The 22930-nt window shown below is 44.2% G+C and overlaps 1 protein-coding gene across 1 annotated transcript in view; it reads left to right on the forward strand.

Moving 5' to 3' along the window:
• Positions 1-22930, forward strand: part of LOC122935038 (glutathione hydrolase-like YwrD proenzyme) — a 107349-nt gene that overhangs the window by 62152 nt on the left and 22267 nt on the right. Inside the window, exon 9 of the mRNA XM_044290758.1 lies at positions 5436-5598. Coding sequence (XP_044146693.1) covers positions 5436-5598 — 163 coding nt within the window. The remainder of the gene's footprint in view (positions 1-5435; positions 5599-22930) is intronic.

Raw genomic sequence — 22930 nt, forward strand, 5'->3', positions numbered from 1 at the left:
AAATATTATTTGCTAAAGGTGGCCATACACATTAGTCCAAAGTTGATTAAAATGATTTCAACCAAAACAATCTTTCATTGGGTGAAATTTAGCAACGAACATTCATTTTAGCCCATCAACGACAGACCATCATCATCTGAAAAGTCACTCGTGTTCCAAGAAATATATTTTCATCCATTCGCCCGATTTATTTAAACACGCATAGTCAGTTTGAACAAGTTTAATGGTCAACATAGATTAAAATATATATGGCCGTGTCTGCGAAAGGATCATTCACCAGATGATTGTTCAACTATCAACCACCTCCTGTCTAATGTTCATAGCCACCATAAAACTGGCCTTACACTTGAGACAACGATCGGCCGCATTGCTGCTGATTAGTCAACCTGGGAATCGTTTGTACAAAAGATCCCACAAGCAACATGCCGAACTTAACTGGTCGACCAGTTTAAAAAAAAACTGATTCCATGGTCCTTGAGCACAATTAATGGCAACGGATCGGGTGAATTTAGCCAATCATGCCATAAACAGTTTTGGCTGACAACAGACAAAATTTTCCAGTGTGGCTGATTACATTTTCAGCAGACAAGAGTCTGCCATCAGCCATAGAGAGCTATTGTTCACGCCAGTTTTTCAAATGGCAGTCTTCTGAAATCCGCTATTTCACGCAACTTTTGTCTAGTTTATGGCCAACTTAAGATTTTCATGTACTACATGGAATTAATAATACTCTTTTACTCAAGGCTTCTTCTTTATTATGTTGAAGAAGGTTTCTTAGGAATTTTTGTGTCAAACTTTACTTATTTTATTTAGTAAAGTACAGTACACTGCACATACAGCACCATCATAGTGGATCAAACAAAGAATGATACTTACACAATAGATATAAATGATGGGTAAAGCTAGGAGTTTCAGGACATTGGCAGCATACAATGTAGACAGCAGTATACAGTGCTCCCTCAGGATACAGTGGCCGCAGGGTATAATATTTTCAGCATACAATGGTCTTTTCTGACCAGACTAAACATACAATGCCTCAGACTCCGATCTAACCAATCAAGGCCACTTCTCTGGTCCGGTTAGTTAGCAGCTTTTCCCGACTGTCATATGCAAGGACTTGCTTTATCTGCCCTAGTAATCTTCTTATTTTTCTTAAATCTTATTTTTGGGGCTTTGGAACCAGTTAATGAAGTTACAATGGTTGAAAGTTAAAATGGTCGTCCTGGTACCAATTAATATGGTAACTTGAAGGACCACTGTATATAGAAAAAAATATAGGACAAAGAGATCAGGAGAGTAAGTGGAGGACATCCAAGCACTCAAGATCTCATTAAACTGTTCAAGGGAGTCTGTCACCTCATTTTCACCAATATAACCAACAACACTGCCCCATAGAAGACTGCAAACGCTTTCCAAGCATACCTGGGTGTACTGTGTGTCTCTATTCCATGTCCAGGAAAAGCACTTTTCTTCTGCTGAAATACAGCTCCCAAGTGCCCAGCTGGAAGTGAAAGTAAAAACTGCTTTCACTCCTGACTCCATTTCTAACGGCTATATCTTCTGATCTAGTGGATATAATGCTGTGGTTCTGGTATAGTTTGAAAGGTTGGAATGCCAGCTTTAAAACAGGCCTATATTTCTAGCTGGTACCAATCCTAAGATATGAGCTGCTAAAGCAGCCCTTCCCTCTTCAATCTGGTTTGCTTTGGGCACTTGCAGCAGCAGAGCTGGGCACTTAGCAGCTGATGTCCAGCAGAATAAAAGTTATTTTCCTGTATTTCCTTTTACACAAAATACAGACACAAAGTACACACAGGTATGATTGAGATGTGTATGTAATCTTCTATGGGGCAGTGCTCTTAGTTATACACTACGTGCAGAATTATTAGGCAAATTAGTATTTTGACCACATCATCCTCTTTATGCATGTTGTCTTACTCCAAGCTGTATAGGCTCGAAAGCCTACTACCAATTAAGCATATTAGGTGATGTGCATCTCTGTAATGAGAAGGGGTGTGGTCTAATGACATCAACACCCTATATCAGGTGTGCATAATTATTAGGCAACTTCCTTTCCTTTGGCAAAATGGGTCAAAAGAAGGACTTGACAGGCTCAGAAAAGTCAAAAATAGTAAGATATCTTGCAGAGGGATGCAGCACCTTCTTCAAGCAGTGGTACAGGAAGAAGTCTGCAAGGTAAGAAAAACATGATTTTCATGCAGGACAATGCTCCATCACACGCGTCCAAGTACTCCACAACGTGGCTGGCAAGAAAGGGTATAAAAGAAGAAAATCTAATGACATGGCCTCCTTGTTCACCTGATCTGAACCCCATTGAGAACCTGTGGTCCATCATCAAATGTGAGATTTACAAGGAGGGAAAACAGTACACCTCTCTGAACAGTGTCTGGGAGGCTGTGGTTGCTGCTGCACGCAATGTTGATGGTGAACAGATCAAAACACTGACAGAATCCATGGATGGCAGGCTTTTGAGTGTCCTTGCAAAGAAAGGTGGCTATATTGGTCACTGATTTGTTTTTGTTTTGTTTTTGAATGTCAGAAATGTATATTTGTGAATGTTGAGATGTTATATTGGTTTCACTGGTAAAAATAAATAATTGAAATGGGTATATATTAGTTTTTTGTTAAGTTGCCTAATAATTATGTACAGTAATAGTCACCTGCACACACAGATATCCCCCTAAAATAGCTAAAACTAAAAACAAACTAAAAACTACTTCCAAAAATATTCAGCTTTGATATTAATGAGTTTTTGGGGTTCATTGAGAACATGGTTGTTGTTCAATAATAAAATTAATCCTCAAAAATACAACTTGCCTAATAATTCTGCACTCCCTGTATTGGTGAAAAAGAGGTGACGGACTCCCTTTCAGCATTATCCAGGTGAATAGGATGCAGAGTAATGTTTTTAATTCTAGAAGGGACCTTAGTGAAATTAATGTCTGATGCCTTCCAAAGAAATATAGAAATATATAAGTTGGCCTTATTTCGAACACACACCTAATTAAGGTCTTGAACCCCATTAGGCAAAATCTGGGCACTTGGGAACACCTCCCTATTTACAAAAAATACATCTGACTAGAAGTCTGATACGTATAATACATATAATTTTGGAATTGACTGAAACAAACATACCATATTTTGCGCTTTTATAAGACGCACCTTTTTTCTCAAAGTGGAGTAAAATTTCAATATGTCTTTTATAAAGCGAATATAGATTGGGAGTCTAATTGTGGACCACAAGTGCCACAAAAACATCCTACACTAGATAACAAAATGTATGGATGTAATTGACTATATGAGTGTGAGGGTTTAGTCAGATTTTGTTGATTGCATCCACCACAGTAGTGCACCTATATGTGTAAAAGTTTATTTCATATAGTGAATTACATCCACACATTTTGTTATCTAGTGATGTTTTTGTGGCACTTGTGGTCCGCTGCGGGCATCCTCCATTGCATGCATTTTTTGCTGGGGATCACCATTAACAACGGACCACGTGTACATGATTTGCTCCCCCAGGTATAGATGCATAACTGCATACAGGGTTTAGCATTTCCTGCTTTTTGAGACCATGTTATTTTGTCATGTAGTTTGTATATGTATGCTTGGAGGTGTATGAACTTCAAATTTGAATGTGCCTTGATTTTCATCTATAGGCTACATTTGGTGCACCTGTGAGGCCTGCGTCATATCAGTCATCCTTGGGTGGGACTCACAGCCTCCTCCCTCCTCCCACTGTATGTGTGGTTTCACACTGGAGGTTACGGGGAGCTGTTTGCTGTGAGTCGGACCTTACGCTCCTGCAATTCGCCCACTGGTCCCTGGTACTGCCTATACGGCACAGGTAGGTTAGCGTTAGGTCCCGTGCCACCTGAGATACCTTGACGTGGTGCGTGGGCTACGGTATGTCCTTCATATAAGGTTATATTAGCTAAAGTCTCATTTTATCATCAATGTGAGGGTTTAGTCAGATTTTGTTGATTGCATCCACCACAGTAGTACACCTATTTGTGTAAAAGTTTATTTCATATAGTCAATTACATCCGCATATTTTGTTATCTGGTGTAGGATGTTTTTGTGGCACTTGTGGTCCGCTGCGGGCATCCTCCATTGCATGCATAATTTGCTGGGGATCGCCGTTAGCAACAGACCACATGTGCAGGATTTGCTCCCCCGAGTATAGATGCATAACTGCAAACAGGGTTGAGCATTTCCTGCTTTTCGAGACCACGTTATTTTGTCATGTAGATTCACATCTGCGGCTCGTATTCCGGCAGTCTGTTCAAGCACAGAACAGGCTGCCCGGAATTCTCCAGATCCGACACAGCCGAATACAAACAGGATTCCCGCCGGCCCCATAAGTACAATGCTGCACACTGTGGTTTGTGTCTGGCCAATTACCAGCATTGTCTGCTAGATCAGGTGGCGGTATCTATGTGCCGCAGATGTGAAACTAGTCTTAGATTTATTTACCTTAAGCTTGGATACACATCCAAAAGTATCAAGAAGCTTAACAAATTGGGCAGTGATACTCATCAGCAAAAATTTGACATTTATAAAGGGACAACCATAGCTGAGCTCCAGAGATGTCAGCATTATTCCTATCAAGAATTGCCAATGGCTCTATGGCAAGGGAAAATAAGGTAGATCATTGCGGGCACCCTTGTCTTTTCTTTTTGAATAGGGGTGGGTTGGGCAGTATGTGAGTGTAATTTCAGATAAGCCTGAAAATGATAATATAGTATTTTTAAAGCCTTAACAAAGGGATCAGAAAATACCATTTTATCCAAGCTTTTTGGGCCACAGGATGAACTAGAATGGTGAATGGCCCTCTCGTCCAAGATCAGTGTCTGACCTCACAAATGGGCTTCTGGATAATTCTGCAGACCCACTCTAAAATATTATAGAAAGCCTTCCCAGAAGAGTGTAAGGGGAGGACCAACTCCATATTCATAGCTATGGATTTAAATTGGTATGTCTCCATCCATGCACGGTTATGTCTCTTCAATGAAGACCAAGAACCCCACCCCCAAATGTTGCCATTCCCTTTCTAGTGTTCTATTTTTGGCCACATTGTGATAAAGGTTTCATTTGTAGAATACACAATGTTTAAATGCTTAAACCCTGAAGTAATCCAACATCACTTTTTTCAGCAGATAACGTACAGGGTCATTGGGTAAACTTTACATACAATCATGGGCTAAATTGTCCATTCAAGTAAATGTCATTCTATACATAGTGGGAGCTTCCAAGAAAGATCCCCTCTACTCCCTAATCAGACATTAAGGGCATATGTGTGATGTCATCATGATATCAAGTGGAAATGTAGAATTTAGATATTTTGATAAGTTGACAATTTGAGCATGAGTTTTGTAATAATGACTGAAGACCTGTATTTTCTTTTATTAAAGAGCCTCTCAATCTAATAACCATGGAAATCCATTTGAAACAGGAAGTGACACAGTTTACTTCACCGTGGTGGACGTACACGGCAATGCCTGTTCATTTATTAATAGTAATTACAAGAATTTCGGCACAGGACTTGTACCAGAAGGCTGTGGCTTCACTTTGCAGGTTAGTAATTATTTCAGTCCACAATATGTTGGCTTCTGGAAAAAAAAGGTAATTTTACAATACTTTACAACATTCTGTAATGGTTTTTTATGTATCTGAAAGATGATGACTTTAATGTTCTCATACACCTTCCATAGGTTGTTTGGCTGACAGCTATCTCTCCCAGCTCCCCCATATAAGTACTTGCTTGGGTCTGCTGAACATGTATGTCTTTTCAATGGGGAGAGTGGAGAAGACCTCTGCCAGACAATTCTGGAAGCGGCTTCTCTTCACCTACATCACTTGTCAGAGGATAGACGGAAGGTTTCCATACACATTATATTGTCGACCGTTCCTGCAAAAAAGGGTTCGGCTGACAATAAGGTGAATATGGCCTTTAGTCTTTCTAAGGGGCTATATATTATGTAAGGCTCTGTTTGCCCTGCACCTAAGGGCTCGTTCACACAAACGTATTTTGCATGCCGTATACGGGCCGTTTTTTGTATTCCGCCTACGGTCCGTATACGGAACCATTCAGTTCAATGGGTCCACAAAAGATGCGCACAGCGCTCTGTGTGCTGTCTGCATCCGTTGCTCCGTTCCGTGGCCCCGCAAAAATTATGAGTCCTGTCCTATTCTGGTCCGTTTTGTGGACAAGAATAGGCACTTCTATAATGGGCCTCCTGTTCCATTTTTGAAAATTGCAGAAGGCACACAGGCGGCATCCGTTTTTTGCAGATCCGCAATTTGCGGACTGCAAAAAACGGCATGGTCGTGTGAACAAGCCCTAAGGCTTTCACTGGAGCTAAGGAAAAGTGTGCTATTCTATACAGTTGAAAAAAGTATTCTAATGAATACCAGACACCAAAAGGGCACTCTTTTGGCATCTGTCGGGGGAATAGAGCACTATGGTGACATTACTTTTATATGCTTAGTTTTCCCAGCAAATACACAAAAAGGTGGGGCACAATTCATTTGGTTGTTCTGAGCTATTATTTTTGACATCATGTAGATGTACCTGTTTTGTATTTATGGGTCAACTCCATTTTGGACCTGCATCTCTTCTGACTGGTCACAGAATCCGCTGTCATCATCAGTATAAACAGTTGACCTTTTTCAGAATTACAGATGGAACATCACTGACTGCCATTGGTGATGCCACTCTTTTTAGTTTTATTCAGTTTTTTTTTTATATGACCCTTAATGTGACCCCTTATGGGGCAGCAACCAATCATCCATGTTTTTCTACTCCTGTGAAAACCCTTTAAGTGAGCAAGTGAGGCCATGAACTCTTGTGACAAGTGATCTGTCACGTCATGATGTTATAGTGTGGGGATTTGCTCTGGTAGGCAGGCTTGCGGACGCATTATAGAGGCAACGACAACGTCTTTAACTTAAACAGTTCAGTGTTTATTCACACATAAGGATAAGCACAACAAAAAGTCAGTTTCAAGGAAAACAGTCACCTTGAGTCTGGTGTTTGTTCACACCATGCAGCAATGCAGAAGTCCTTGGACATAGCAGAAACCACCTGCTCTCACGCCAACAAAGTAGCAGGCCTTCACCAAGGCCCAAAGTCCCAGGTCCCAACACAGAGACTGACAGAGCTTTACTGTCAGAGGGGAGTAAATTCCTCCCACCTGACAGTACTGCAGTGTTTTATAGCCCAAACAAAGACCTGCCCTGGAACGTGGGGAGAAGCCACCCACCCTGCACTTTGGCTGCACCCAGTAAGAGCCGTCCCGGATCGGCTTTACAGCTATACTATATAGCAAAATCATGTCAGCCAGCACTAGCCGCCGCTGACACATAAAATTACCGGCTCTTACCTCACAGAGGCCAGGAATCTCGGTGACATATACCTTCCGTCAATGACGGACCCTTACGCCTTCCTACAATAGGTAGAAAGAGCTGACATTCAAGGATTTCTTGCAAGCTACATGAGAAGTCTGATAGCAGATGAAGAATGAGGTTTACTCTCTGGATGTTCAGGCAATAAGATGATAATTAGCAGGGGCAGTTTTAACAATTTGTATTTTACCACAGTGTACTCTGTAAAGATTATAGCCTAGACTCGGAACAAGTGTTAGTTATATTCAGACAAGGTAATTGGGAAATGTACTATAATTGGCGTGTAATGCGCCATTCTCAGTACAAATTCCACACGCCTGACGTTCCCTCAAGTATTTATTTGATGATTTACAATACAAAACAGGTAATAGTAACATTATTTCATAAATGTACATTCTGATCTGGTGGTCATCTTACAGGATGTACAGTATGCTAAAGAGCAGATATACTTGTACTATAACATTAGCTCCTCTTATGAGCAGAAACAATATGGAAATGGAAGAGGGACATCTAGGGAATAAGCTACTGTGCCACAGACACAATTAATGTGCTGTAAATGATGGAAAGAGCACCAGCTCCCCCCCGGCGAGGTTTGGGAGAGCTGATGTAGTGTATGTAATAGGAGGTTGCCACACATTAGTTCCTATGGAGACCCTGCCTGTGGCAGGGCTTCATAGGAATATAGGGGGTCATTTACTATACAGAAATTCTACAAAATTAGCCGTATTTCAGGCCCAGATGGCGGCGCAGTGGTTAGTTGCGCCACTATCGGCGACTTCTCCCCGCTCACGCCAGGTCTAAAATTATGGGTGTGGCGTGAGTGGGGATAGGGAAGGGCCCGAAAGGCCTGTCTCCTTTACCATTTTCCATGCTTGTTTTAGGTGTAGAAAAAGGTCTAAATTTAAGACCGCTCGGAAGCTGTCTTACATTTAGAACTGGTGCTGGATGCGCCGAAGTTATGAAGGGGCCTGCACCTCTTCATAACTTCGGCGGATCCTCTGCCAGCACAGGGCATTTTGGACTCCGGTCTTAATAAATGTGCCCCATAGTATAATCCCCCTAGGCTAATGCATTGGAGTCTATAAAAGAAGCAATGATGATTGCTTGTTATAGTTCCCTATGGGCAGTATAAAAACTGTAAAAAAATAAAATATAGATGTTTTTAAAAATAAAAAATTCTAATCACCCCCCCTTTCCCTAAATTGAAAAAATAAAAAAAATAAAAAATACCCGCCATTGGCATTGCCACACATGAAAACGCTATACTATTAAAGTATAAAAATATTTAAATCACTGCAAAAGGTGCACCACAATGATATGCAACTGACAATACTGGCTAATTCCTCAGGCTGATGTTAAAAAATTAAACTTTAGCCAACGTATTCCAGTCAGGAACACAACGGAGCCCTTTTGCACCACCATCAAGGTATCTCAGTGTGGCATGGGTCCTACCACAAGACTACCTACAGATTGTGAACACGGTCTGAATGGTGCTAATATCTAACTCACAGCCAAGCTCCCACATACCTCCAAAGTGAGATCACTCACGCAGTGGGAGAAGGGATAGGGCTGCAAGGCCCACCTATAACAGGCCATGTGACACAAGCTACCAGGTGCACTAGAGTGTTACCCACATTGCGCAATGGCACATTTGATACATATAAAGAAAAATCACTAAAATAAAGTGGCCTAAATGGGAGAAAATGCTCAAAAATCCCAAACACTGTGGCGTGTTTATAACCGGGGGAGCATTTCCTCCGCATGTGGTCCGTTGCTAGCGGCAATCCCCAGCAAAAAATGCATACAATGGAGGATGTCTGCAGCGGATCACATGCGCCACAAAGGCATCCTACACAAGATAGTGTAGCCGATGTATTCCAGTCAGGAGCAGGGGCGGACTGGGCCGGGGGGCAGGGAGGCAATTGCCCCCCAGGCCGCCCTAAATAAACGGCCGCTGGGCCGCCCGTCTAAAAAAAAAAAAAATAATTATTTTTATTCTTCAGGGCCGCACCGCCGATCACCACAGGCGGCGCAGCCCTGGATGTAATTGCGCTGCGGCCGGGCTGTGGGGCAGGGGAGGGAGAGGCGTGTCCCTCCCCTGTTCTTCTGATAGGCCGCAGGCACTAATGCCTGCAGCCTATCAGAGGCCGGCTCAGGAAGCGCGATGACGTCATTATCATCGCGACGCCTGAGCCGGCAGCACACGCTGCTGATGGTAAGTATTTTTTCTTCTTTTTTCTTCTTTGCGGAGATCTGGCACTATGGGGGGGGGGGGGGGCGGAGATCTGGCACTATGGGGGGGGGGGGAGATCTGGCACTATAGGGGGGGAGATCTGGCACTATGGGGGGGGAGATCTGGCACTATGGGGGGCACTATAGGGGGAGCTGGCACTATGGGGGGCATTATAGGGGGAGCTGGCACTATGGGGGGCACTATAGGGGGAGCTGGCACTATGGGGGGCTCTATAGGGGGAGCTGGCACTATGGGGGGGCACTATAGGGGGATCTGGCACTATGGGGGGGCACTATAGGGGGAGCTGGCACTATGGGGGGCACTATAGGGGGAGCTGGCACTATTGGGGGAGCTGGCACTATGGGGGCATTTCTTACTGGCACATTATGCGGGGGCACCATGGGGGAGAGGAGCACTATGGGGGTAACTGGGGGCTCTAAAGGGGCTTTTTTTTAATTATTGGCACATTCTGGGGGGCACTATAGGGGAGAGCAGCACTATGGGGCATCTGGTGCTACTATAGGGGCATTATTTGGGGGCACTATGGGGAAGTGGGGGCTCTAAAGGGGCCTTTTGTATTGGAACATTATGGGGGGCACTATGGCATTTGGTGGCACTAAGGGGGCATTTTTTACTGGCACATTATGGAAGGCACTATAGGGGAGAGCGGCACTATGGGGGAGTGGAGCACTATTGGGGCATATGGTGGCACTAAGAAGGGGCATTTTTTTACTGGTACATTGTGGGGGAGAGGAGCACTATAGGGGCATCTGCTGGGGGCACTAAGGGGCATTTTTTTACTGGCATATTATGGGGACACTATGGGGAAGGGGGAGAGGAGCAGTATGAGGGCATTTACTGGGGCACTATATAGGGGTATTTTATACTGGCATACATTATGGGGACATTAGCTCAACTGCGGGCACTAAGCGGGGGTATTTCATGTACTGTCATATTATAGGGAAAATTAGTACTACTAGGGGGTATTATGGGGAGCTTTACTACTACTAGGGGCTATGAAGAACATGATTACTAGGGCACTATAGGGGCATTATTACTACTAAGTGTGCTCTGGCAGAGAATTATTTCTATTGGTGGGATTTTGGGGAGCATTGTTACTTTGGGGGCACCCTGGCATAGTATCAGCTTAGCACAATTATGTTTGGGGGACATTATCTTTATACTATTAGTGTCTGGCAACAGTTATTTTTTAGAGCGCTGTGTGCCAATAATTGTTTAAGGGGGCACTATCTGTGGGGTAGTAGTATTTCCAGGCGGACTGTTTCTGCAGTATAGTATTGGGGGCATAGCGGGTACAGTATTGGGGGCACTATCTGTGTTGTAGTTTGTATTTCCAGGGGGACTGTTTCTGCAGTATAGTATTGGGGGTGGCAGGAAACTAATGTCTGTTTCTAAATCTCTGCAGTGAAGGGAGATGGCAGAAAAATCATCATGGCGGTCTGGTCTGAATGGAGAAGATGAGGAAAGAGAACGTCTACAACAAAGGTGACATCACTGGATGTAAGAGGTATGTGGTGCTATGTAGGAGAGGAGATGCTCCGGCTCCTCCTCCTGCCATTTGCAGAAGGAGGATTCAGAACTGGGTGAGGACGGTCAAAGGGGGGCAGCAGGCCACGGGCGGGTGGCAGATGGTGGGGGGAACCACAGGCCTTGAGCAGGATCAGGGTAGGGAGGAGAGCGGAGGAGCTTCCTGGCTGTAGCTTGTTATATAAGCAGGCAGTGCAGCCAGGACAGACCTCCCCTCTCCGTATGAGAGACTATAAAATGTCAGCTGTACAGTGTGTGTTGGGAGTGGCCTATTATATGTAGGAGGGGCTTTTAATGATGGGCGGGGCTAAAAATGGGCCACTTGACTAGATTTGCCCCCCAGGACTAAGGCTGCCAGTCCTCCCCTGGTCAGGAGTGAGCATTTCCTCCAATTTAGGCCACTTTATTTTAGTAATTTTTCTTATATGTTTGGAATGTGTCATTGCGTATTGCTGGTAACATTCTAGTGCACCTGGTAGCTTGTGTCACATGGCCTGTTATAGGTGGGGATTGCAGCCCTATCCCTTCTCCCACTACCTGAGTGGTTTCACTATGGAGGTATGTGGGAGCTTGGCTGTGAGTTAGATCTTAGCACCATTCAGACTGTGTTGAACACACCATAGGTAGTCTAGTGGTAGGACCCATGCCACATGGAGATACCTTGGCGGTGGTGCAAAAGGGCTCCGTTGTGTTCCTGACTGGAATACGTTGGCTAAAGTCTTAGTTTTTAACATCCGCCTGAGGGATTAGCTAGTATTGTCAGTTGCATATCATTGTGGTGCACCTTTTGCAGTGATTTATATATTTGTATATTTTCATCCACACACAGGGGCGTAGCTATAGGGGGTGCAGAGGTAGCAGTCGCTACCGGGCCCAGGAGCCTGAGGGGCCCAAAGACCCTTGTGCCACATAAGACACTGGCATTATAGAAAGTACATGCTGGTCAATTTACACCTCTGGCTGGAGGGAAGGGGTTAGGTCAAGAATTTGGCATGAGGGGTGCCCTTTCAATGTTTGCCTCAGGCAGCAGGAAGGCTACGTGTTCCCCTGCCCCTTTCCAACAAGCACTGAGGGAAGGGGGGCCCAAGCTGAACTCTTGCACTAGGGCCCATGAGCTTTTAGCTACGCCCCTATCCACACACTACTCCATTTTGTGTAGGATGCCTTTGTGGTGCATGTGGTCCGCTGCCGACATCCTCCATTGTATGCATTTTTTGCTGGGGATTGTCGCTAGCAATGGATCACATGCGGAGGAATTGCTCCCATGGTTATAAACACGCTACAGTGTTTTGGGTTTTTGAGCATTTCCTCCCATTTAGGCCATTTTATTTTAGTGATTTTTCTATAAAAATATTTTAACCATATGGAAAAAAGTCAAAATGGCCTATTCAATGTTTTTTTTGTCACTTCCCTCCCACAAAATAATTAATGTGATTAAAAAGTCGTACACTCCTCAAAATTGTATCAATGAAAAGTACAGATCGCTCCATACACATAACTACAAAAAAAGTTGGTGATGAAAATAAAAAAATTGATTTCTTTAAGGCATTTATTCATTTTTTTTTTGTATAAAAAGGCAAGATAAACTATACATATGTGATATTGCCGTAATTGTACTGACCTGGAGAATGAAAGTAACTAGTCAGTTTTACCGTATAGAGAACACTGTAAAAACCAAACCTATAAAACTTTTCGGAATTGTGTTATTTTTTTCCAATTTCACTCCATTTGGAATTTTTTTCCAGCTCCCCACTATATCGGATGCAATATTAAAGGGGTTTTCTTGGCTTTTACTATTGATGACCTATCCGCCGAGCAGCTGTATGAGGAAACGGAGTGCACAGTGAGCGCGTGTCGTCTCTCTTCTCTCTTCCTGTCTGCTGCAGTCTATGGCAATGACCATAGACAGCAGTGGTGAACAGGAAGAGAGAAGGGAGATGGCACATGCACATTGTGCCTTCAAGTTCCTCATACAACTGCTCGAAGTGCCGGATGTCAGACCCCCGTCGATCTGATATTGATGACCTATCTTGAGGATAGGTTATCAATAGTAAAGACCTTGACAACCCCTTTAAATTAAATTTGAAAGTGAAACTTGTCAAAAAACAAGCCTTCATATGGCTTTGTGAACGGAAAAATAAAAAAGTTTTGGCCCCAGAAAGGCTGAGAGTGAAAAATGTAAACGCAAAAAACAGAAAACCTCCAGGTCTGAAAGGGTTAAGTACATTACAGCTATATTGCACTTTAAAATTGCAGTTTATGTATGATAATTTTACCGATGGAAACAGTTCTCCAATTCTCATAGTCAGGGGTCTGTCGTACTGAAATGTGAAAATACAGTTTAAGATTAAAGAGGCTTTCTTACTTAAAGGGTTTCTGTCACCAGATTTAACCGTATAAAGCTAGCTAACATTAGCGATTTGCTAAACCTAACTAGCCTATTCCTACTTTTATCTATGCCCCTGTTACGCCAGGAATCTAACTTTTATAATATGCTAATTAGCCTCTAGGAGCAGGGGGAGAAGCATTGTTCCTGCTCCGAGAGGCTGCGTTCTCCCACCTTTGTCGCCTCCCTCCAAGTCCTGATTTACAGGGCCCGGCAGCGCTCGCATCTGTCTGCCAGCCCTGTACACTGGTGAAATCTCGCGTCTTTCAGTATTCGGCGCAGGCGCGGTGAGGAAGCTGGCAGCCTGCGAGCGTATTTCCATCACCGTGCCTGCGCTGAATGCTGAATGCCGCAAGATTTCACCAGAGCACAGGGCTGGCAGACAGGGCCCTGTCAATCAGGACTTGGAGGGAGGCAACAAAGGTGGGAGAATGGAGCCTCTAGGAGCAGGAACAACGCCCCCCCTGCTCCTAGAGGCTAATTAGCATATTATAAAAGTTAGATTTCTGGCGTAACGGGGGCATAGATAAAAGTAGGAATAGGCTAGTTAGCTTTAGCTGATAGCTTTATAGGGTTAAATCTAGTGACAGAAACCCTTTAAGCAAATGGCATTTATCATGTAGAGCAGGGATGCTCTCAACCTGCGGCCCTCCAGCTGTTGTAAAACTAAAACTCCCAGCATGCCCAGACATCCTACAGCTATCAGCCTACAGCAGGGCATGGTGGGAGTTGTAGTTTTGCAACAGCTAGAGGTCCACAGGTTGGTCATCCCTGATGTAGAGGAAGTTAATACAAGGCATTTACTGTATTTTTCACCCCATAAGACGCACCTAGGTTTTAGAGGGGGACAATAAGAAAAAATATTTTTCATTATACCTCAGGTCATATCAGCAATCAGACCCCCAATGCTAATCAGACCTCAGATCACAGCTTCAATCAGCCCCCCAATGGTAATAAGACCCCAATAAGACCTCAGATCAGACCCACAATCAGACCTCAGCTCATACCTTAAAGTGAAGGACCCCCAAATCTCAGATATGAGCCCCAATATAAATAAGACTCCATTTAGACCTCAGATCAGACCCCTAGTCTCAAATCAGCCCACATGCCTCTTTTGGCTAGCCCTAGCCTCATATCAGCTCCCATTGCCTCTTTATCAGCCCCCATTGCCTCTTTTTCAGCCCCCATTGCCTCTATCAGTTCCTGTTGCCTTTTTATAAGACCACATTGCCTCTTTATAAGCCCCCATTGCCTCTTTATCAGCCTCATATTGTTTCAGATGAAAAAATAAAAACAATCACTCACTTCTCCTGCTCCTGGATGCCACCGCTCCTCACCATCGCAATCCTCTTCATCCGGCTGTCGGCTGTGCTCTTTGAACTGGTGCGTACAGCGTGACGTCAAAGAGCGACTCACGCTGTGCCTAGCCCTGCACAGCTGGTGAGAACAGATCCTTAACCGCTTCCCGGTCCTCCGGTACTAATGAGCGCTTCCATAATGGAAGCGGCTCATTAGTATTCGCCCCATAAGACGAAAAAATGCGGGAGGAGGGGAAATGCGTCTTATGGGGTGATAAATACAGTATTAATGTATTGTGATTGTCCATCTTTCCTCCTTTGATGACTTTATTCATTTTTCCATCACATTATACACTACTCGTTTCCATGGTTATAGCCACCCTGCAATCCATCAGTGGTGGTTGGGCTTGCGCACTATAAGAAAAAGTGCTAGCCTAATTAGTGGCCTGGGCCATGGGACCGCACTTAGGCTAGTGCTTTTTCTTAGTGTGCAAACACTGTCATCGATGCTGGATTGAAGGATGGTCTGTAACCATGGGAACGAGACTAGACGGGTTGAGTAGCAAAATATTAATATACTTTATTCAATAAATCATAAAAAATATGTGTATGATGTAAAACATCAGATAAAAAGGTGGACTACACCTGAGGGGACATGACACAGTCACACAACGGTAGGTACGTGGCTCTCCTGAGTTGGACAGTTTTGCTTCATGGGTATGTTACTTTATAGTGTGAGGCTGTTTTTTGCTTAAATGACATAGGATATTGTTGATATACTCAGTCACCTCATATATGCTACAGGTAAATCGATCTCTGTGATCTGTGTGCACCTCTTGTGGATGCAGTTGTCTAGGTGATCGATCCCTGTGCATGTATATGCCTCCACCTTTGGCTCCACTTTCAGGGCACTGTTAGCCGCCCTCTGTGTTCTTATGAAGATACATACGTGTATTTTTACATGACCCGGTTACTTCACTTACGGTTCCACCCTCTGGACATTGATCTTCTCTTTACGTATTATTGGAGACATATACTTGTATGTTGATACGATCTGGATACTTGCGATATCTACAGTATATCAATAGATATTCTCTGTATACATATATATACTCTTGGGCCCCTTTCACACGGGCGTTGTGGGAAAAGGTGCGGGTGCGTTGCGGGAACATGCGTGATTTTTCCGCGCGAGTGCAAAACATTGTAATGCGTTTTGCGCGCGTGATAAAAATCGGCATGTTTGGTACCCAAACTTCTTCACAGAAATTCGGGCTTGGGATCGGTGTTCTGTAAATTGCTATTATTTTTCCTTATAACCATGTTATAAGGGAAAATAATACATTCTGAATATAAAATGCATAGTACAATAGCGCTGGAGGGGTTAAAAAAATAAAAATTAAAAATTTAACTCGCCTTAATCCACTTGATCGCGCAGCCCGGCTTCTCTTCTGTCTTCTTTGCTGTGTGCAGGAAAAGAACCTGTGGTGACGTCACTCCGGTCATCACATGGTCCGTCACATGATCTTTTACCATGGTGACGTCACCACAGGTCTTTTTCCTGCACACAGCAAATAAGAAGACAGAAGAGAATCCGGGCTGCGCGATCGAGTGGATTAAGGTGAGTTAAATAATTTTTAATTTTTTTTAACCCCTCCAGCGCTATTGTACTATGCATTCTGTATTCAGAATGCTATTATTTTCCCTTATAACCATGTTATAAGGGAAAATAATAATGATCGGGTCCCCATCCCAATCATCTCCTAGCAACCGTGCGTGAAAATTGCACCGCATCTGCACTTGCTTGCGGATGCTTGCGATTTTCACGCAGCCCCATTCATTTCTACGGGGCCTGCGTTGCTTGGAAAATGCACAATATAGAACATGCTGCGATTTTCACGCAACGCACAAGTGATGCTTGAAAATCACCGCTCATGTGAACAGCCCCATAGAAATTAATGGGTCAGGATTCAGTGCGGGTGCAATGCGTTCACATCACGCATTGCACCCGCGTGGAATACTCGCCGTGTGAAAGGGGCCTTAGAGATGCACATTAACATTTTGATAAGATTTTGACATTTGTGATAATTATGTCAGTGCATTTGTGATACAACATGTTAGTGCATTTGTTGTATACTCTAGTATATTGTGGTTGCCTCATTGCCCCCCCCCCCCCCCCCCAACCGTTGTGTGACTGTGACAGGTTTAGTCCACCTTTTTATCTGATGTTTTACATCATATACATATTTTTTATGATTTATTGAATAAAGTATATTTATGTTTTGCTACTCAACCCGTCTAGTCTCAGTTCATTCTTTGTTTGTGTATGTTTATGTACTCTGAGGGGGGACGTTACTGTAGGGTACTCTCCTTCACATAGGACCACTATATGTGAACAGAAATCAATGTGTATTATGTGACTGATATATTTTAACCATGGAAACGATCAGTGTATAATGTGATGGAAAAATTAATCAAGCCAGAAAAGGAAGCAATATGGATCATAACGATGCATTAGTAAGTGGCTTGTATTAACTTTTTCTACATGATAAATGCCACTTGCTGAAGTGAGACAATCCCTTTTAAGTATACCCTAAAATCTGCAGATTATTTCCTCCACATGTGATTTTTCTGGTACAGCCTATTCAATTGTATTGTATGGTGAACAGAGCTCATCCTTATCAAACCCGCATTGGAATATTCTGTATTTCCTAGATCTGTTAGGGTACTTTCACACTTGCGGCAGGACGGATCCGACAGGCTGTTCACCATGTCGGATCCGTCCTGCGGCTATTTCGCCGTGCCCGCGGACCGCCGCTCCGTCCCCATTGACTATAATGGGGACGGGGGCGGAGCTCCGGCGCAGCACGGCGGTGCACGGAGAAAGGCCGCCGGACTAAAATTACTGCATGTCAGGCTTTTTAGTCCGGCGGCTTTCTCCGTGCACCGCCGTGCTGCGCCGGAGCTCCGCCCCCGTCCCCATTATAGTCAATGGGGACGGAGCGGCGGTCCGCGGGCACGGCGAAATAGCCGCAGGACGGATCCGACATGGTGAACAGCATGTCGGATCCGTCCTGCCGCAAGTGTGAAACTAGCCTTATTTGGGATTTTTATGTAAATGACAGATCCCTTTACAAAAATATATGATGGCGAATAGAAACAAATAACGGTCACAAACATAAGGTACAGCACATTTTCCGAAATACACGCAGTACTTTAAAACTTTGTTATTTGTGAAGTCATTTTATTATCATCTGAAATATTGTTTATTTGATATATTTGTAATGAAAAGTGTTCCACTAAACCTGAAAAATGATATGACAAGGGCTTTTTCCTCTGACCTCTAATGTTCTTTCCAAATCCTGTAGCAATATTGACACAAATTACAAACGTTACATAAGCATGATAAGCCAGAACCTAGGAGCGGTCTGGTATTATTTATTTTGTGATGTCACCGAATATACCCGCATTATTGCCTCATTCATACTCTGGGGCTTTAATGCTCTACATTTTATAATCTTTTTATTTTATTAACTATATTTCACATTTAGGACTCCTTCATATTCTATTTTTCTGTGTTTTTTAAATGCTTGTAGAAAAAGTGGGTTCCCCTTGTCACCTGAAAATCTCCCCTATGCGATCATGGAATCGAGCAATTGTTATTGCAGCCTGGGGCCTTATAAAGGGCCAAAGATCTTAGTACTTTTATTATACCCTGCAAGAAGAAGGGTGTAATACTGTAGGACTAAGAGTCCATTCACACGTCCATAAGTGTTCTGCTGGCTTTGCAAATTGCGGATCCGCAAAACACGGACACTGGCAATGTGCATTCCGCAATTTGCAGACCGCACATCACCGGCACTATAGTAGAAAATGCCTAATCTTGTCTGCAATTGCGGACAAGAATAGGACATGTTCTATTTTTTAGGGGAAACGGAAGCACGGATACGGAAGTGCGGATCCGCAAATGCGGATACGGACAGCACATTCCGGCCCCATTAAAAATTAATGGGTCTGCACCCGTTCCGTAAAATTGTGGAACGGATGCGGACCCATTTTGCGGACGTGTATATGGACCCTAATGGGCATATTACAATATACTGAAATACGCTAAAACAGGTGTAGAAAATGGTAAATGAGACGGGCCTGCCTGTCAGTCCCCTTCCCCGCCCACAATTTCAGACCTCTCGTGGGCAGGGAGAAGTCGCAGATTGCGCCTGAAATATGCCTAATTTAAGATACTTTTACACTAGCGTTAAAGTTTTCCAGTATTGCGTTTCGTCATAGGGGCTCAATACCGAATTTCCTAATGCATTCTGAATGGAAAGCATTCTGTTCAGTATGTATCAGGATGTCTTCCGTTCTGTCCATTTTACTGTATTTTCTCTGGCTAAAATTCCGGAACACTTGCCGGAATGCCGGATCCAGCATTAATTTCCATTGAAATGTATTAATGCCGGATCCGGTTTCCCTGTCTGCGCATGCCCAGGCCTTCAAAAATGTGACTAAATAAATACCGGCTCTGGTATTTCAATGCATTTGTCAGACGGATCCTCATCCGGATCCGGAAACAAATGGACCTGCCTGCCGGATTCTTCTAACGCTAGTGTGAAAGTACCCTTAGCTCACAGTGAACACCTTAAATTAGCTTTCTGAGATTCTGATATTGATGACCTATACTCAGATAGGTCATCAATATCAGAACGGCAGGGGGCCAACAACCAGAACCCCTGCCAATCAGCTGTGTGATGAGACGGTGGCAGCTTAACAAGCACACCAAGTCCATTGTTTAGCAGCTGTGCTTCACTTGTGCCTAGTCCACGTGACCAATGAATGTGGCCTTGGAAGAGGCCTAAGCATGCACCGAGCGCTGCAGTCTCTTCAAGCAGCTGATCAGTGGGGGTGCCAGGAGTTGGACCACCGCCCGATCTGATAATGATGACCTATCTAGGCCATCGATATCAAACCCCTTTAAAAGCTAAACCCAAAAAGCAAAAAATGACAGCCATTAAAAACTGGAAATGAGTAAAAAATGCCAGAAAACATCTATGTGGGACACCAGGCTTATAAGATCACCAGGCGACATGGCAAACTTTTCAAAGATATCATTTTGCTAGCAGAAGAGATTTAATTGGTTGCTATGTAAGGGGAGATATGGACCGATTTTGTTTCATGCATCCCTAATTAAAGGGATTTTGTCACCTCGATTTTAGTGACTGAGCTTTTAACATCATCACATCAGTCTGCTCGTTTTGTATTAAAATGTGCTAGTTATTACTGCCCTAAGTGTTGTCCTTTTTCTAGAAAATCGCTTTTATTAATATGGTAATTACCTGAGTAAGGAGCCCAAGGGGCTGTCCCTCTGGCCGTTGGAGCCCAGACGCGCCCCTTCTCCTGGAGCCCAGCACCGCCCCACTGCTAATTTATTCACTCCTCATTGCCGGCTGGCGCAATGTGCAGTGCGTCCTGTGAGGCCGATTCCAGGCGCTGACATGTGTATCCACGGCGCATGCGCAAGCTTATGGCTCAGCGAACGCATTCCAGCGCCTGGAATCGGCCTCACAGCCGCTACTAGCATATTTTAATACAAAACAAGCAGACTGATGTGATTATGTTAAAAGCTCTGTCACTAAAATCCAGGTGACCGAATCCCTTTTTACTCAAATTTGTACAGAGTAGCTCTAAAATATCTTGCGTGTAAATGTGTATTTTATATGGAATAATAGCTGCATAAATGTTTAAAAAACACGCGCACACTTGTAAAAATATCAAAACATTTGATATGAAAGCTACAATGGTCACCTGAAATACCTATGCTGCCCACCTAACATAGTAGTGTAGATGAGAAGACACTTCTCCAAAACCCCTATACACATGAAGCCCTGCACCTTCTACAGTATGCACCTGTTTTAGTACATATTTGCATATTTGGATACTTTAGAGTTACTGTGTGTCATATTGGGTTACTCTGTTCCTTAGGCCTTGTGCTTTCATATTTTTTGATCAATGCAAACTTTGTAACCTAAGTTGTTTTTTTGTTGGTATGTTATATTATCATGTTTGCAATATTAGATCATGCTTGTCTTCTTTTCACATTTATCCACCTTTTTAACCGCCTCCGGACCGCCTAACGCAGATGTGTGTTCCGGAGGCGGCAGCCCTGCGCACAGTCACGCATATACGCGTCATCTCGCGAGACGCGAGATGACGCGCTTTGCTGGCCCGCGCGTGCGCAGATCAGGCCGGCATTTCGTACAGGAGTATTTAGTCAGCAACCTGCCAGCCAATGATCGTGGCTGGCAGGTTGCTGATTTTTTAAAAATCCAATCAAAGTGCCAGATAGCAGATCATATTTGTAAATATGATCTGTTTTATGGCTGCCTGCTCCTCTGCTGGTTCTTTTCGTCGGTTGGATCCAGCAGAGGAGCAGGCTTCACAGTGAGTACACCAAACATCACACTTTAGCCCCAGATCACCCCCCTGCACCCCAATTAACCCTTTGATCACCCCTTTGATCGCCCCTGTCAATCACAAGTGAAAGGAAAAAAGTGATCAGTGCAAACTGTCACTTTTTTTTTTCACTGTTATTGACTGTTAGGTTTCAGTATAGTTTAGGCCCCTTGGTTAGGTAGTTTAGGGATCAGTTAGCGCCCAGCCCACCGCACCGCAGTCAGTTATTCGCTGATTAGCGTATCGCTAATCAGCATTTGTACTTTTATAGTATCTGGAAGTGATCAAAACTGATCACGGTCAGATCTATAATTGTATTAGTGTCACTTTAGTTCGCCCTCCACCCAAAACGCAGTGTTTGCCCGATCAGGCCTGATCGGTCGCCCACACGTGCGTTCGCCCACGCCCGCCCCACCGCAGTGACAAAAAAAAATTTTTTTTTTTGATCACTGCACAATCACTTTACACGCACTGCGGCGATAAAAAAATCAGTTTTGATATTTTTTATCAACCGCAGCGGCCTCCGGTACTTCGCTAGCCTCCCCTTTGTAAGACAGGCTTGCTTTTTTTTCTTGGGTAGTCTCAGGGAATACCCCTAAATTTAGTTGCCCACATGTCAAACAGGGGGTATTCCTCTGAAGAGGCCTACAGGCTTCTGACCCAGTCGGATGAGGAGTGGGAACCCTCATCTGATGAATCCAGCGGGTCAGAATACGAACCTGTAGAAAGCAGTGGCTCTCTGACCCAAAGTTCGGACGAGGAGGCTGAGGTCCCTGATACCACCAGGCATACCCGGCCCCGTGTCGCTAGACCGCAGGTTGCGCAGGATCCGCTTCAAGAGCAGCAGAGTGGGGCTGGTGCTGTCGGATTACGTGGTGAGGCATACACCAGCAGCCCAGCCCTCCCTGGACCTAGTACCAGCACTGCCGTAGAACATGGTGAAGTAGCGAGCACCAGAAGGGCAGTTGAAGCTGGTACGGTGGCACGTGCAGTAGTGACCCCGTCGCAGCCACCGCAAAGACGTGCCCATAGAGCCCCTAGAATCCCAGAGGTGCTGGCAAACCCTGATTGGCAGTCCCCAACTTCCGCCGCACCTGTAGTTTTCCCTTTCACCGCCCAGTCTGGAGTTCGGGTTGAGACAGCTCAGATCGGTTCGGCCCTGGGATTTTTTGAGCTGTTCTTGACTGCGGAGCTTTTAGACTTAGTTGTGGCAGAAACAAACCGGTATGCCACACAATTTATAACCGCTAACCCGGGAAGCTTTTATGCCCAGCCTTTCCGGTGGAAACCAGTCCAAGTTTCCGAACTTAAAACTTTTCTGGGCCTCCTCCTCAACATGGGCCTGACAAAAAAGCATGAATTGCGGTCATATTGGTCCACGAACCCGATTCATCACATGCCCATGTTCTCTGCTGCTATGTCCAGGGCACGTTTTGAGGCCATCCTGCGTTTCCTGCACTTTAGTGACAACACCGCCTCCCGTCCCAGAGGCCACCCTGCTTTTGACCGGCTCCACAAAATTCGGCCCCTCATAGACCATTTCAACCTGAAATTTGCAGATTTGTATACCCCAGAGCAAAACATCTGCGT

The sequence above is a fragment of the Bufo gargarizans genome, chromosome 4 (assembly GCF_014858855.1).
Source record: "Bufo gargarizans isolate SCDJY-AF-19 chromosome 4, ASM1485885v1, whole genome shotgun sequence".
Classification (NCBI taxonomy): domain Eukaryota; kingdom Metazoa; phylum Chordata; class Amphibia; order Anura; family Bufonidae; genus Bufo; species Bufo gargarizans.